The 14,980-nt window shown below is 51.9% G+C and overlaps 1 protein-coding gene across 1 annotated transcript; it reads left to right on the forward strand.

Moving 5' to 3' along the window:
- Nucleotides 1–598: 598 nt before the first annotated feature.
- Nucleotides 599–14,167, forward strand: Grm6 (glutamate metabotropic receptor 6). The gene is made up of 10 exons (XM_036197008.1): nt 599–1,084; nt 2,861–3,077; nt 3,645–3,780; nt 5,673–5,827; nt 7,011–7,151; nt 7,239–7,439; nt 8,494–8,639; nt 8,728–9,351; nt 11,747–12,058; nt 13,157–14,167. Exons 1-10 carry the CDS (start codon nt 599–601, stop codon nt 13,352–13,354), a joined length of 2,616 nt encoding a protein of 871 aa, XP_036052901.1. The 3' UTR covers nt 13,355–14,167.
- Nucleotides 14,168–14,980: the final 813 nt, after the last annotated feature.

The following is a 14,980-nucleotide window of genomic DNA, read 5'->3' on the forward strand; positions in this document are numbered from 1 at the left end:
GCCAGGATGCAGGCTTGTACCCTTGAAACACAGATAACCAATCTGGGTCAGGCACAATCTAAAGACAGTCTAGGGGAGAAACAGACCCAGGGAGCCAGAGACCCCGAGAGAGAGCCCTTCCTCCACTCGCAAGCTCTGGAGGGGATCTCTGCCCTCACCCTCATCCCTCCCGGGAATCCTTAAATCCTCTAGGCTAGAGCCCTGGTTTTACAGCAGTGGAAGGTTCCTCCTGCTGGCCAGAGGTTGGCTCAGGTGAGCACCGCTGGGGAAGGAGCCTAGAGTGAGTGCCCTGGGGTGGGTGCAGAGGAAGAGGTGCCCGGAACTGTGGGGTGGTGAAGGGACGGGGCGGGATCTGCCATAAAGACCTTTGGGGGGGGGACTCGGGCGACAATTTCAGGGAGGCTGAGAACAGCTCTGTGGAGGCCTAGGAGAGCCGGTGGAGTTGTCTGGGCGCGCTGGAGTCACCGAGTCACTAACTCTTCCAGCGCGCCCGGTGTCCGGCCAGATTCCCGAGGTGGCATCTGAGCACAGGGTAGCAGCTGAGTCCGCTGGTGCTCAGGACGTCCCGGTGTCTTCCGTTCCCGCAGCCCGCGAGCAGATGGCGCGGCTTCGGGTGCTGCTGCTGTCGCTGGCCTGGTGGCTGTCGCAGGCGGGCGTGGCGCGCGGTGCGGGCTCGGTACGCCTGGCGGGCGGCCTGACGCTGGGCGGCCTGTTCCCGGTGCACGCGCGGGGAGCGGCAGGGCGTGCGTGCGGGGCGCTGAAGAAGGAGCAGGGCGTGCACCGGCTGGAGGCGATGCTCTACGCGCTGGACCGCGTCAATGCCGACCCGGAGCTGCTGCCGGGCGTGCGGCTGGGCGCGCGGCTGCTTGACACCTGTTCGCGGGACACCTACGCGCTGGAGCAGGCGCTGAGCTTCGTGCAGGCGCTCATCCGAGGGCGCGGCGACGGCGACGAGGCCAGCGTTCGCTGCCCCGGGGGCGTCCCCCCGCTGCGCACCGCGCCCCCAGAGCGCGTGGTGGCCGTGGTGGGCGCCTCGGCTAGCTCCGTGTCCATCATGGTCGCCAACGTCCTGCGCCTGTTTGCGGTGAGGGTCCGCGTCTGCCACCCATGCACCTTCCCAGGTGGCTGATGCCTTTACTTCGGAGTCTGTTTTGAACGCTCCAGCTCATCTAGATTAAAAAGCTGCGGCCCACTGGGCATGTCTGTCTGCTCTGCCGCCTGGCTGGCCTAAGCTGGCATCTTTCGTGAAAGGTGTCCATTTTCCCCAGCAGTCTGTGACTCGAACCAGGCAGATTGGCTAAGTAAGGGCAGATTAGACCTCAGTCTCCAATTGCGCACTCATTCGTGTTCTGCTGATATCCTGTACAACCCTGCAAGGTGCTCCCAACCCTGAGCTCTCCTGGATGATAAAGAGATTGAGATTTCATGAGAACTGGGCTCTCTTCTTCAGGAGCCCTTGGAAGTGGCCCTGAGCTACCGTAGTGGGTACAGAATCTTGAGGGGTAAAGTGCCACTGCTCTTTTCTTTTTTTTAAATTTTTTATCTTTTGATCACCATTTAAATTCCGTTTTATTTATTTATTTATTTATTTATTTGGAGCTGAGGATCGAACCCAGGGCCTTGTGCTTGCTAGGCAAGCGCTCTACCACTGAGCTAAATCCCCAACCCTTAAATTCCATTTTAAAATGCCTGCCTTTAACCCCTTCTGGTGCAGGGGGCTGTTAAAGACTATCTGAGTTCCCTTGCCTTGCTATACTGCTTATCAGCAAAGCTCTGCATCTTCTTCGTCCTTAGGGGACACTGTGTTCTTTGCAGTCTGAAATGCAGCGATTGGGGGCCATAGGACCCAGGGACTTGGAGGCGGTGCTCTGGCATTAGAGTTTGGGGGCTTTCTATAATCGTCCTCCTGGGGATCGTGGGTGGGGTCTACTGCACCGGAAGAAGGCATCAATTCCACTGCAAATGGGCCTTTCTTTGTTCCCTTCTCTCTGGTTTTTGCTTTCCTGCTTTTTCTCTCCCTGACCCTCTCCACTTAAGCCTCACTCCTCCTTCTTCTCTTCCTCCCGCCTTCCTCCTTCTTCCCTTCTCCCTTTCCCACTCCCCTTTCCTGTACTGGCACCACACTCCCCTTCAAACAGCCCTATAACAGCCCCAGTCTCTCCTCCCGAGACTCCCTGCCAGACCTTGGGCTGCCTGCTGGTCCCTCTTTATCTCCTTCCCGGTCACATCTGCTTCCCTCCCAAGCCTCTCAGCCTTCTTCCTGTTTCCTCAGTTCTGTGCTCCATCTTTCCGCACCCCAGGTCCCACTTTCCAGTAACATGGTTCGGCCCCATGATCCCTGCTGCTAATCTCTCTAATGGTCATAGATGAAACGGAGTTTCAAACAAGCCTTCCCACTAGACTGTCTAGACTGACACTCCCCCACTCTCCAGCTCTGATTTGCTCTGACCCTAGCAGTGTCTGCCACTGGAAAGATGACCACTCCCTCTGGGAAACAAGGCCAGCAGAAGACCCTTTCCCCTAGACCAGGGCACATTTCCCTAAGCTCCAGTATCCTTGTTTGGCTCATGGCCTGTGCAACTGTCCCTGGTGACCCTGCTCCTAAGCCCTTCTAACCTCCCAGTCATCAGATCTATTCAAAAATATCCCACTAGCCCCACACTTCTAGACTGTGTATGGCCCCTCCAGCTGGCCTCCAACACTTCCCCTCCAACCTTCCAGGCCTCATCTGAGTCCCAGGTCCCTACTGTCCCCCAGGGCTATTCCCAACTTGTCTGTGACCTATGTCCTGAGTCCCCATTGCCACCCTGGTCTATGGAGCCTGCAGCCACAGCCTCATTGTGTGTCCTTCCTGCTTCAGATCCCCCAGATCAGCTATGCCTCCACAGCCCCAGAGCTCAGTGACTCCACACGCTATGACTTCTTCTCCCGAGTGGTGCCCCCCGACTCCTACCAGGCTCAGGCCATGGTAGATATTGTGCGGGCATTGGGATGGAACTACGTGTCTACACTGGCCTCGGAAGGCAACTATGGCGAGAGCGGGGTTGAAGCCTTTGTGCAGATCTCTCGGGAGGCTGGTGAGTGGGGAGTTGGCATGGAGGTCCCAGGCAATGGGCAGCTAACAAAGAGGAGAGCCAGGAAAGAGTGGATGGGATACAGACTGGGGTGGGGTGGGGGTGGGGTGGTGCCTGTGGCAAGCTAGAAGGGTGCTCCGGGAGGGTGAGGTCCCTTTAAGGCGGTGGTTCTCAACCTTTCTAATGCTGCTTTAATTTAGTTCTTCATGTTGTGGTGACCCCCCACACACACACACACACCATAAAACTATTTGTATTTCTACTTCATAACTGTAATTTTGCTACGATTATGAATCATAATGTAAACATCTGTGTTTTCTGATGGTCTTAGGTGACCCCTATGAAAGGGTTGTTCAACCCCACCCCCAAGAGGGATTGCCACATTCGTGTTGAGAATCACTGCTTTAAGGGATTCAGGTCATGTTTATGGTCTACTAGGTAGGGTCCAGGCAAGGTCTCTACCCTCCAAACTCCTCAACTAAGCCCTACACAGTCACAGAAGTGGCAGCCAGGTGGGTATGTGCAAGGGTAGGTGAGAGGAGAGTTGACTTTGGTATCCCTGACATCCAGGAGGTGTCTGTATTGCTCAATCAATAAAGATTCCCAGGGAGCCAAAGCCGGGAGAATTCCACAAAGTGATCCGGAGGCTCATGGAAACGCCTAACGCTCGGGGCATCATCATCTTTGCCAATGAGGATGACATCAGGTGGGACTGGTGGCACTGTCAGTCACCATGCCCTTTGGGGACTCTTCTCATGAGATCTTGTCCTTCCCCATTCCCAGCCATGAGCAACTCCCTTCCTCTCCCCAAGCTCTTCCCATTGCCATCTGAAGTCTTGTGTTCAGGGTATGAGTTGGGCCTGACTGGCTGGAGATGCCACAGGCCTAGCCTGGGAAACAGGAAAACGCTCGCTGTTTTTATTGTTCACTGTGGCAGAGGGAACTGGTGGGCAGAACCAAGAACAGAAAATGTACCATGAGGGGCACACTCCCAGTAAACCCAAAACCTACATTGTCCACAGCCAGCTAAGGCTCTTTTGCAGCCCAGGAAGTTGGGCCTGACTCTGGCAGAGGCATTGGTGAATGGAATGACTTCTGAGTTTCCCCAAAGGAGCTCTCTGCATTCATCCATTGTTCTTTACCATAACAAAATATCCAAGTCTGGGTAATTTATTAGGGAAAAATATACTTTTTTAACATACAATTTTGGAGGCAGCAGGAAACCAGCTCTGCCGAGGGCCCGGCTTGTATTACATTTTGACAAGTGTCATCATGGGAGGAGGTAATAGAAGGAGAAAGTGCGTGGAGAGACAGAATTTAGAAAGAAGAGGTGCCAGGGTCGCTATTTTGTAACTATTCACTTTCATAGAACCACCTCACCCTTCCAGAGGACAGGAGCATTGTCCTCAGTGACCCAATAACCTTGCACAAGGCACCACCTTTTTTCACACAGGGCCTCACTATGTATCCCTGAACTTGCTGTGTAGACCAAGCTGGCCTCCTGAGTGCTGGGATTAAAGGCATTCAGTGTCAGGGCTGGTTTATAGGCCGCACTTCTTAAAGCTCACATCACCTCCCAGCATTTACACTGAGGTCCAAGCTTCCTCCAGATAGAAACACTCAAACCAAATCCAAATCATAGCATCATCCGAGGGCCAGTGTAGAGTGGGTTGGAGTGGACAGAGGGCCAGGAAGATGGCCCAGCCACTCAAGTGCCTGCCACACAAGCATGAAGACCAGAGCTCAATCTCCAGCGGCACACTGCTTGTAATCCCAGGTTGGGGAGGCAGAGGTAGAAAGATCCCCTGGGGCTCCTTGGGCCAGCCAGCCTACCTGAATCAGCAAGCTCCAGGCCACTAAAGAGATCTTGTCTCAAAGAAAGAAAGAAAGAAAGAAAGAAAGAAAGAAAGAAAGAAAGAAAGAGAGAGAGAGAGAGAGAAAGAAAGAAAGAAAGAAAGAAGGAGGCAGGGAGGGAGGGAGGGAGGAAGGAAGGAAGGAAGGAAGGAAGGAAGGAAGGAAGGAAAGGAGGGAGGGAGGGAGGGAAGGAAGGAAGGGACAGAAGGAAGGAACGGAAGGAAGGAAGGAAGGAAGGGACAGAAGGAAGGAATGGAAGGAAGGAAGGAAGGAAGGAAGGGACAGAAGGAAGGAATGGAAGGAAGGAAGGAAAGGAAGGAAGGAAGGAAGGAAGGGATGGAAGGAAGGAAGGAAGGAAGGAAGGGACAGAAAGAAGGAACAGAAGGAAGGAAGGAAGGAAGGAAGGAAGGAAGGAAGGAAGGAATGGAAGGAAGGAAGGAACGGAAGGAAGGAAGGAAGGAAGAAAGAGTAATTGGACCTGAGAAATGACACCTAAAGTTGACCTCTGGCCACCACACACATGTTCACATGTATATACAATACACTATAACACACACACACACACACACACACACACACACACACACACACACACATACACACACACACTGGGCAGAGTCCTGATAGACAGGAATATGATGCTCATTGTGGAACAGGATGGAGGAATAGTGGATGGGAGGTGACCGAGACCAAATTGGAGAAAGATCCTAGGTTGTGACTCACCTCCAGCTCTGTTCCTACCAGGAGGGTCTTGGAGGCAACACGGCAGGCCAACCTGACTGGCCACTTCCTTTGGGTTGGCTCAGACAGCTGGGGATCCAAGATCTCCCCCATCTTGAACTTAGAGGAGGTGGCTGTGGGGGCCATCACCATCTTGCCCAAAAGGGCTTCAATCGATGGTAAGTCCCTCCCCCTACTCATCCTCCCAATTGTTTCCTCTTTGGGATGCGTGTTTAGGTTTGTATAATAGGTACCACTCTCTTCTAGGAGTCCCAGATGGATTCTGTGGTTATATCTGTGACCATATATGTAACAGTGTTCTGCTGCTGTTTTAAGATTCCATGCATATAATTTGGGTCTTACCAACGGTGATTTGAATGGGGAGAACTGGAGGGAGAGAAACCAAGGATGTGGAGCACTCTACCCTGCTGGTCAAAGTGATGAGGCAAGGCCTAGCTTGTCTGCCTCCCCATCAGCTCCCTTCCCACCTGTGAGGGCTCACTTTGTGAGAGGCGTGCCCATTTCTCTGAATACTGAATGGAAAATACAGCCCTGATGACATGCTTCAGGGACCCAGTAGAGGAGGAACTCCGTCTCCCACAGGCTTCCAGCTTTTGTGGAATATTCACCTTCACACCCTTTCTTTTAGCTAGAACGCTAAAGAAATATCAAGTGGAAAAAACCAGGGTGAGCAGAGTTTTAGCAATCAAGGCATTTCATCAGAAGAGATCTAGATGTGGGTGGTATCAGGGGTGGAGTAGTGAGCCAATGACATCCTCAAAGCCCTGGAGTCTGCTTGCCTTTCTTTTCAAAAGCTTTGTTTCTCTGGTGCCTCTGGCCTCAGGTTCACAAGGTGGATAGTGAAGTCCTATCCATTATGTAACCATAGCAACACCCTAATGGGGACAGAAAGGGCAGTGATAAATTCTTTAAGGATGCAGATTTTACCCTGGAGCTCTCATGAATAGTCACCTTTCCCCTCCCTATTTTCATGTGTGCGTGTGTAGGGGGGGAGGTGCATGATGCACACGTATGTGCGTACATGTGGGAACAGGATGCACATGTATGTGTGTGCATGTGAAGGTCTAAGGTTGATGTCAGGAATCATCCTCAGTTGTTTTTCCAACCTTATTCATTGAGGCAAGGCCTCTCAATCCAATCCAGAGATCACCAATATGGCTAGTCTTGCTAGCCAGCTTGCTCTGGGGATCCCCACCCCGCCCCCCACCCCACGTCTCCACCTTCAGAATGCAGAACTTGGCCACACAGTGCCACTCCTGGAAAGAAAGTGGGCCAGTGACAAAGGGACACGAGAGAAGCACATCTGGCTCAGAAGGTCTCCTCCACCCTCCCACCTCTTAGGATTTGACCAGTACTTCATGACCCGCTCCCTGGAGAACAACCGCCGAAACATCTGGTTTGCAGAGTTCTGGGAAGAGAATTTTAACTGTAAACTAACCAGCTCAGGTGGCCAGTCAGACGATTCCACCCGAAAATGCACAGGTGAGCACCACCCTGGGTGGGGAGGGTGATGGGGAGAGGTTTGGTGTCTAGGGGCCGGGCACACTTCCTCTGGGCCTCCTAGGACAGGTGAGGAACGCATCGGCCAAGACTCCACCTATGAGCAGGAGGGGAAGGTGCAGTTCGTGATCGATGCGGTGTATGCCATCGCCCACGCACTTCACAGCATGCACCAGGCGCTCTGCCCAGGCCACACGGGTCTGTGCCCAGCCATGGAGCCTACCGATGGCCGCACACTGCTGAACTACATTCGAGCGGTCCGCTTCAATGGTGAGTGAGTGCGTGCCTGGCCCCACAGGGTGGGGAAGCCAGTTTCCGTGGGTTGATCTGCAGCAGCTGGGACAAGTCAGAGTGAATAAAGAGGCAGAATGGAGGAGAAGATGCCAGAATGATTCCCAGAGGTTTGACCCAAGTGCAGGCCTCTGCTTTGTAACCCTCTGGGGGCTTCACCTTCAGAGCCAATTTGCAAAAGTCGATGTTGGGAAACTGTTGTTTGACCCATCCACCAAGCCCCATGAGTCACAAAGAACTCCCTGTCCAGTCCACAAAGCTTAGAAGACCCAGGCTCTGTGGTGGGCCTGGGGCCCAGTGTAGACCCCAGGAAGCACCCTGTTGTAGATGCACAGCCCACTCTGAGTCACAGGCTTCCAAATGTAGCCTAGCCAGGCTCTGAGCTGCTGGGGCAAAAGGCATGGGTCTGACATGTCCCCTGCACCATCAGAACCTGCCTAAAGCCCAGGCTCTAAGGAATGAACCTGAACAGACCCAAAGGGATTCCCCATATGCACGTGGCTTGCAGGAGTTGTGCTTATATTCAACTATCCTGCATAAAATTGTACCCTCTCCACCAGATATTTGGGATGCCTGCTGCTTTGGTTTTGTGAGAGTTATGTAAATGTGTGTATATGATTGGGTGCTTGTCTGTGGAGGAATATCTGGTGTTCTGCTCCATCATTCCCCACCTTATTCCTCCAAGGCAGGGTCTCTCACTAAAATTGCAGCTAGCAAGCAATCCTCCTGCCTCTGCTCCTGAGCGTTGGAAGTGGGTGCTAAGTTCTGAACTCAGGTGCGCATGCTTGAGCAGCAAGGGCTCTTACCCACTGAGCCATCTCCAGCTCCGAGAGGCATGTTTTGAACCATGTCCTCCTCATGGCTATGAGGCATCATATCCTGGTCTGAAACTACATTCACCGCTAATGAGCGATGCTGAGCATCCAGGAGCGTGTCAAGCTCTTCCTGTATCCTGGCTGGCCCTTGAGGCTTTCCAGAAAGGAGGCTTTGGGGGCTGGAAAAGCAACTGGAGATGACTGGCCTCTCCCTACAGGCAGCGCAGGAACCCCAGTGATGTTCAATGAGAATGGAGATGCCCCCGGGCGCTATGATATCTTCCAGTACCAGGCAACCAATGGCAGTGCCAGCAGTGGCGGGTATCAGGCTGTGGGCCAGTGGGCAGAGGCCCTTAGACTGGATGTAAGTGACCGGGACTAAGCTCTAGGTGGAGGTGAAGGGCTCTGAATCCTGGGGTAAAAGTCAGCAGTCTGTGTTCTCTCTGTCCCAGATGGAAGCCCTGCAGTGGTCAGGTGACCCCCATGAGATGCCCCCTTCTCAGTGCAGCCTCCCCTGTGGGCCTGGTGAACGGAAAAAGATGGTGAAGGGCGTCCCCTGCTGTTGGCACTGTGAAGCCTGCGATGGGTACCGCTTCCAGGTGGATGAGTTCACATGTGAGGCCTGTCCAGGGGACATGAGGCCCACACCCAACCACACTGGCTGCCGCCCCACACCTGTGGTGCGCCTGACCTGGTCTTCTCCATGGGCTGCTCTGCCCCTTCTCCTGGCCGTACTGGGCATCATGGCCACCACCACCATTATGGCCACTTTCATGCGCCACAACGACACTCCCATCGTCCGAGCCTCTGGCCGTGAGCTTAGCTATGTGCTGCTCACTGGCATCTTCCTGATCTATGCCATCACCTTCCTCATGGTCGCTGAGCCTTGTGCAGCTGTCTGTGCTGCCCGAAGACTCTTGCTTGGCTTGGGCACTACCCTCAGCTACTCAGCCCTGCTCACCAAGACCAACCGCATCTACCGCATCTTTGAGCAGGGGAAACGCTCTGTTACACCACCACCCTTCATCAGCCCCACGTCACAGCTAGTCATCACCTTCTGCCTCACCTCCCTGCAGGTGGGTCCCCAGATTCCTCAGTAACATGGTGAGTGCATGAGGGGTGCATACATCCTCCACCTTAAAACCCAGAGAATAAAAGACTGGGGTACAGGTCAATTGGGAGAGGGCTTTCTTAGCATGCAAAAGCCCTGGGTTTGATTCCCCAACACAGCATAAGCTCAGAATAGTGACACACACCTGTCATCCCAGTACTCAGGAGGTGGAAGTAGAAGGATTGGAAGTTCAAAGCCATCTTCATCTACATAGCAATTTTCAGGCCAGCTGTGGCAGCACACATCTTTAAATGAAGCGCTCTGGGAGACAGAGCTCTCTATGCTAGACATAGAGAGTTCTAGGCGAGGCTGGTCTATACTGTGAGACCCTGTCTTTAAAAAAAAAAGCCTTTGGAGAAGTGGAGAAGCTTCATAGAGTCAACTTTTTCCATTCGGGGTCCTGTGCTTAAAATTCTGAAGGATAGGCCAAGTGTGATGGTCCACGCCTTTAATCTCAGCACTTGGGAGGCAGAAGCAGGAGGATCTCTGTGAGACTGAGGCCAGCCAGGATGATACAGTGAGATTCTGTCCAAACAACCAGCAGAACATGGCACCCTGTTTTTCTTCAGGGTTGATCACAGCTCACATTTTAACAGCCACTTCCATTGCCAAATCCGTAGAGGAAACCGAGCATCCAACTGTTTAGCCACATTGTTATCTGCTGAAGTAAAATGAGCTCTCTCCCACAGCTTGACTCACGTGAAAACAGCAAGAATGTATCCCTGAGGCCGCAGTCACTGTGGAGTGTGGCATTCATTCTGCTACAGCCAGTATCTCACGATGCAGGGAACATTAAAAATTGGGGTTTAAAGTTCCCAGGGGTTTCTCCTGAGGTGCACTGGAAGACACTAGATCTTTGTCCAGATACCGTGCACAATCACCCTGAGGAAGTGCCCCAAGACTCTCCTCACCCTATGGATGGAGATGCTTACAAGATACTTGGTGTCCCCAACCCCCTCAAACACATATTTCCTGCCTCATGAATTTGGATTTCCCACACCTTCATCTTTTCTAGATGTTTCTACCGATATAGTAGCTACCTGCAGGCCTGGAACTCACTCTATAGACCAAGCTGACCTGGAACCCATAGAGATCCTCCTGCTTCTGCCTCCAAAGTGCTGGGATTAATACATGACCATCACACCCAGCCTCACTGCTCCTTCCATTTGCCTACACAAACTGGTGTAACTGGGCCCTTGGAGTCTCCTCTGCACTGTCAGTTTCTCTCCATTGCTCATTTTCTCTTACTTTATAGAAGCTTGTTACAATGTAGGATGCTGTTTCCATACCAGCCACGTGGGTTGAGCCATCAGTATGAGTATGTTGTGGTTGCTGGTCATCCTGTGTGCCATCAGCCTCAGGCTCTAGTTTCTTTTGAGTGGCATTTCTCCTACCCTAGGAGAAGTTTCCAATGTTGCCAGTCTGGATGGGATGGGTTTATTTCATTAGGGCCCCAGTTCCTGGAACTGCTGCCACAGGAGAAGAGTGTCCTTTCTGACAGAGGTAACTCTTCAGTTGAAACTCCTTTCTCAGAGGGCATGGCACTGGATAGCTTGCTGAATTTCAGCCCCACGCTGAACACACACATGGGTCATGCCCTCCAGGATCTCACTTTTATGCAGACATATTCATTCCCATTCCTCAGTGTCCTTTGGCTTAGGGTCTGTCTATTGTCACTAGGAAGCAGCTGAAAGTCCATTTTCTTCCTGTTGGGGCTTGAGCATTAGCCTCTGGCCTATGATGTGGCCACATTTTGCTTCGATGCACATTTACCCATAAGCTCATGGCATTCCGTTCATAGTTCTCTAGCTTTGGAGAGGAAGGGGGTCCCTGGAAACCAGCCGTGCCATGTTGCTAGCTGTGTGCAAGCTAGTACTATCACACCTATGGAGTAGCATGGGTGTGAGGTCAGAACATCCCTTTGGGGAGTGGGTCTCATTGGTGGCACAAGCATTAGCTGTTCCTCCAAGATGGCATCATGTCCTCATAACAGATTATGTGGGTTTCCAGTCTGCATATGGAGAAACTGAGGAGGAGGTTCTAGAACCTTAAAGGTGCTCAGGTCCATGGCATTGCTGTTAAAGTCTGGTGTGGAATGGTCAGGTTGATGCTTACCCGCCCAGCCCTGATGTGGCCCACATGTGCCTAGAGCACACCTGTCCTCTCCATCTCATGTTCCACAGGTAGGAACACACCCCTGGGTGATCCTTCTTCACGGTGAGCCTTTCAAGACTGAGCATCCAACTCAATAGGCCAAGGACATCACGGGGAATCTCACCTGTTAGAGACCTAGGTGAGGGACTGTAATGGACTCATCACTAGAAGACAGTATGTCCCTGACACTGTGTTGGTTCCTACAGGTGGTGGGAGTGATAGCATGGTTGGGGGCCCAGCCTCCACACAGCGTGATTGACTATGAGGAGCAGAGGACGGTGGACCCGGAGCAGGCCAGGGGTGTGCTCAAGTGTGACATGTCTGATCTGTCCCTCATTGGTTGCCTGGGCTACAGTCTCCTGCTCATGGTCACGTGCACAGTGTATGCCATCAAGGCCCGAGGTGTGCCTGAGACCTTCAATGAGGCCAAGCCCATCGGTTTCACCATGTACACCACCTGTATTATCTGGCTGGCTTTTGTTCCCATCTTCTTTGGCACCGCCCAGTCAGCTGAGAAGGTAACCAAGTCCCCCAGAAGGCCTTACCTGCCCCCCACCCCCACTGAAGGGCTCGATGGTCCAGGAGCTGGACCACGCATTCGGATGCCTCCTTCGAGTGACTGTGACTTGGCTGTACTTATACCTCGAACCTGTCCGTTCACTCTCCTCTTCCTCATCCACTCACCCATCCTTCTAGCACTCTTCCTCTTTTCTTCCTATAGTTGATGCTGCTTACCTCATTCATCTACTGCCCAATTGCTTGACTCTTCTCCAGTCACCTGCTCACGACCAGAGAGCATTTGTTTGTTCACCTGGGCAGTCGTGTGCTGTGTTATCCGCTCCCTTTTGAAAGCCTTGACTGTTCCCTCATTTCTGTATTTGGAAACATGTTCATTCATTTACTCATTAATACATTCTGGCTCTATAGGAGTGGGAGCCTTTTCCCAAGTGCCACCCTCTTTTTTTTTTTTTTTTTAATTTGAAAATTATTTTTATTTTGCGTATGCCTGCTTGTTTGTATGTATATCATACGCATGCAGGAGCCCTTGGAGGCCAGAAAAGGGTATAGGTCCCCTAGATTGGGGGTATGGGTGGTTGTTAGCCGTCTAGTGTTGTCCTGAACCCATATACTCCACAAGAGCAGCAAGTGCCCTTAACTGCTAAATTGTAAAGGGATTTTTAAGCGTGTATGATTCCCCCCCCTCTGTGTGTGTGTGTGTGTGTGTGTGTGTGTGTGTGTGTGTGTGTGTGTGTGTGTGTGTGTGTGTGTGTGTGTTGTGTGCCAATGCACACACATGTACCACAGTACAAATTGTGTAGATTGTAGGACAACTTTCCAGCTCGGGTTTACAGGCTTGATGGCAAATGCCTTCACCACTGAGCCACCTCTCAAGTCGACTCCCTCTTCCTTCTTAATAGCCCACTCCGTCTGTGTCACGCCACAGACTGTCTTCCTGCCTGCACCTGATCCACACTGTGCTAACCCTTCTGCTAACCTTTCCTTTGTTCCCGTTCCCGCTGCTCACCTGACTGAAGTAACTCACCTCCCCGTCTATAGGTGGCGGGCTTGAGAGCAAACAGGACTAAGCCCAGTCTTGTTCCCTCCTCCATGCTTAGATCTATATCCAAACGACCACACTGACTGTGTCCCTGAGCCTGAGTGCGTCGGTGTCCCTTGGCATGCTCTACGTGCCCAAAACCTACGTCATCCTCTTCCATCCGGAGCAGAACGTGCAGAAGCGGAAGCGCAGCCTCAAGACAACCTCCACGGTGGCAGCCCCGCCCAAGAGCGAGAACACAGAGGATGCCAAGTAGCAAGGTGGAGTGCGGGAGCCACAGGTTGCTTCCTGTCCTTTCTTTGCTTCTCCTGGCTTCGAAGTGGAAGCTGCGAAGGATCTACAGTGACTTTCAGAGGCTGGGAATGTGTGAAAACCATGTCCAGAACAGCTGGGCAGTCCTTCAAAAAGAGCTAGGCCCTGAGCCATGCAGGACTTATGCTTTCCTGGGCATGCCAACTCTTCATTCCGCCCTTCCTACCCACAATAGGAAATACTCGCTTCCAGGTTTCCACCTTAAGACAGAGACTAAACTGATGCCTTCTGGGCAGGCATTCACAGACCATGGTGAAGCCAGGGCTTGCCAGCTTGGGGTGAGATTTATCTTGATCCAACAGCATGACCTCGGGGCTGGCCAGGGTGACAGTATGTGAAAAACACAGCATGAGCTGAAAGGATTGCAATCACCACAAAAGGAAACCTTGGTGTGTGTGTGTGTGTGTGTGTGTGTGTGTGTGTGTGTGTGTGTGTGTTTAGGGAGGTATCATTTTCCTGGCACAGAGGGGCAGAGCCTGTGTGAGAGTCCTGGACGGCAGGGTGGGCCGATAGATAGAGTGGGGTGATACAGGGAACTGGGGCAGCATTCTGTGAGGTTGTTTCCTGTTCGGTGTTTTCCACAGGGTCATTCACAAAGTTTGGCAGCGTTCCTTTGCTGTGTATGTTCCTGTAAATTGCTCCAACCTGAAGAAATGCCAACACATTAGTGTGTGAGAGAGAATAAAGAACAGCTGGACTTTGTTCAGGGGGTTCCAGGAACAGTCTTGTTTCTGTGGTGAGGATTATTATGATTGTTTTTTTTTTTTCTTGAGACAAGGTCTCACTATATAGCTCTGGCTGTCCTGAAACTATGTAGACCAGGCTGGCCTTGAACTCACAGAGATCTGCCTGCCTCTGCTTCCCAACTGCTGGGATCAAAGGTGTGTGTAGCTATGCCTGGCTTAATTTTAAATGATAAGGTTGGCTCTAAAGGCTCTCTCGCACATGGTCTTGGAGTGCCCTCTAAAAGGTGGGCATGAGGCACATGGAGGAAGCTACTGGAGTACCATACATGGACTTTCGTTTTCTACTAATCTTTCTTTTACAGAGCTGGTGTTTAGTTAGGGAATTTTGTTTCCTGTTTTTAAATGTATTGAGTTAGCTGTTTTAACTTATCATGAATTCTCTAGTATTTAAGGTACAGGACTAAATTTTGAAAATGAGCTGCACTTCAGTGGTCGATGCTCCAAGGTACAGTGAGTTTTGACCTGGAGGTGCAGTACTTGAGCATTCTGAGACCACCCAGGCTTCTCTGCGGACTGTTTCTGCTGTATAGATCCCCGTACCCACCCCATGTGTTCCCAGTTCGTCCACAGTTCAAAGTGTGGCATCGCATTTACTGCTGAATGCTTGTTGAGGCTCCTGCTAAGGCTCCTGTCCTGTCTGAGTCCCCGGAAGTGTGAAATGTGTCGTCTTGAGGAACAAGAGTGTGACTGATCTCTTCCAGAGTCAGTCAAGGTCTGAATAAAGGGTTTCTTGTACTTCCTGTTTTGTGTTTCTCTGATGTGCAATGAGTTTTGACTTCTAGTTAAACGCTTCTCCACCTTTTTACTTTTTACATTCATGTGGT

The sequence above is a fragment of the Onychomys torridus genome, chromosome 8 (assembly GCF_903995425.1).
Source record: "Onychomys torridus chromosome 8, mOncTor1.1, whole genome shotgun sequence".
Lineage (NCBI taxonomy): Eukaryota > Metazoa > Chordata > Mammalia > Rodentia > Cricetidae > Onychomys > Onychomys torridus.

Excerpts from the sequence above, each read along its gene's own strand:
- Grm6 (XM_036197008.1), top strand. The coding sequence starts at position 599 with ATGGCGCGGCTTCGGGTGCTGCTGCTGTCGCTGGCCTGGTGGCTGTCG. Across the intron at positions 7,440-8,493 it reads TCGAGCGGTCCGCTTCAATG|GCAGCGCAGGAACCCCAGTG; the intron begins GTGAGTGAGTGC and ends CTCTCCCTACAG. Across the intron at positions 12,059-13,156 it reads CCGCCCAGTCAGCTGAGAAG|ATCTATATCCAAACGACCAC; the intron begins GTAACCAAGTCC and ends CTCCATGCTTAG.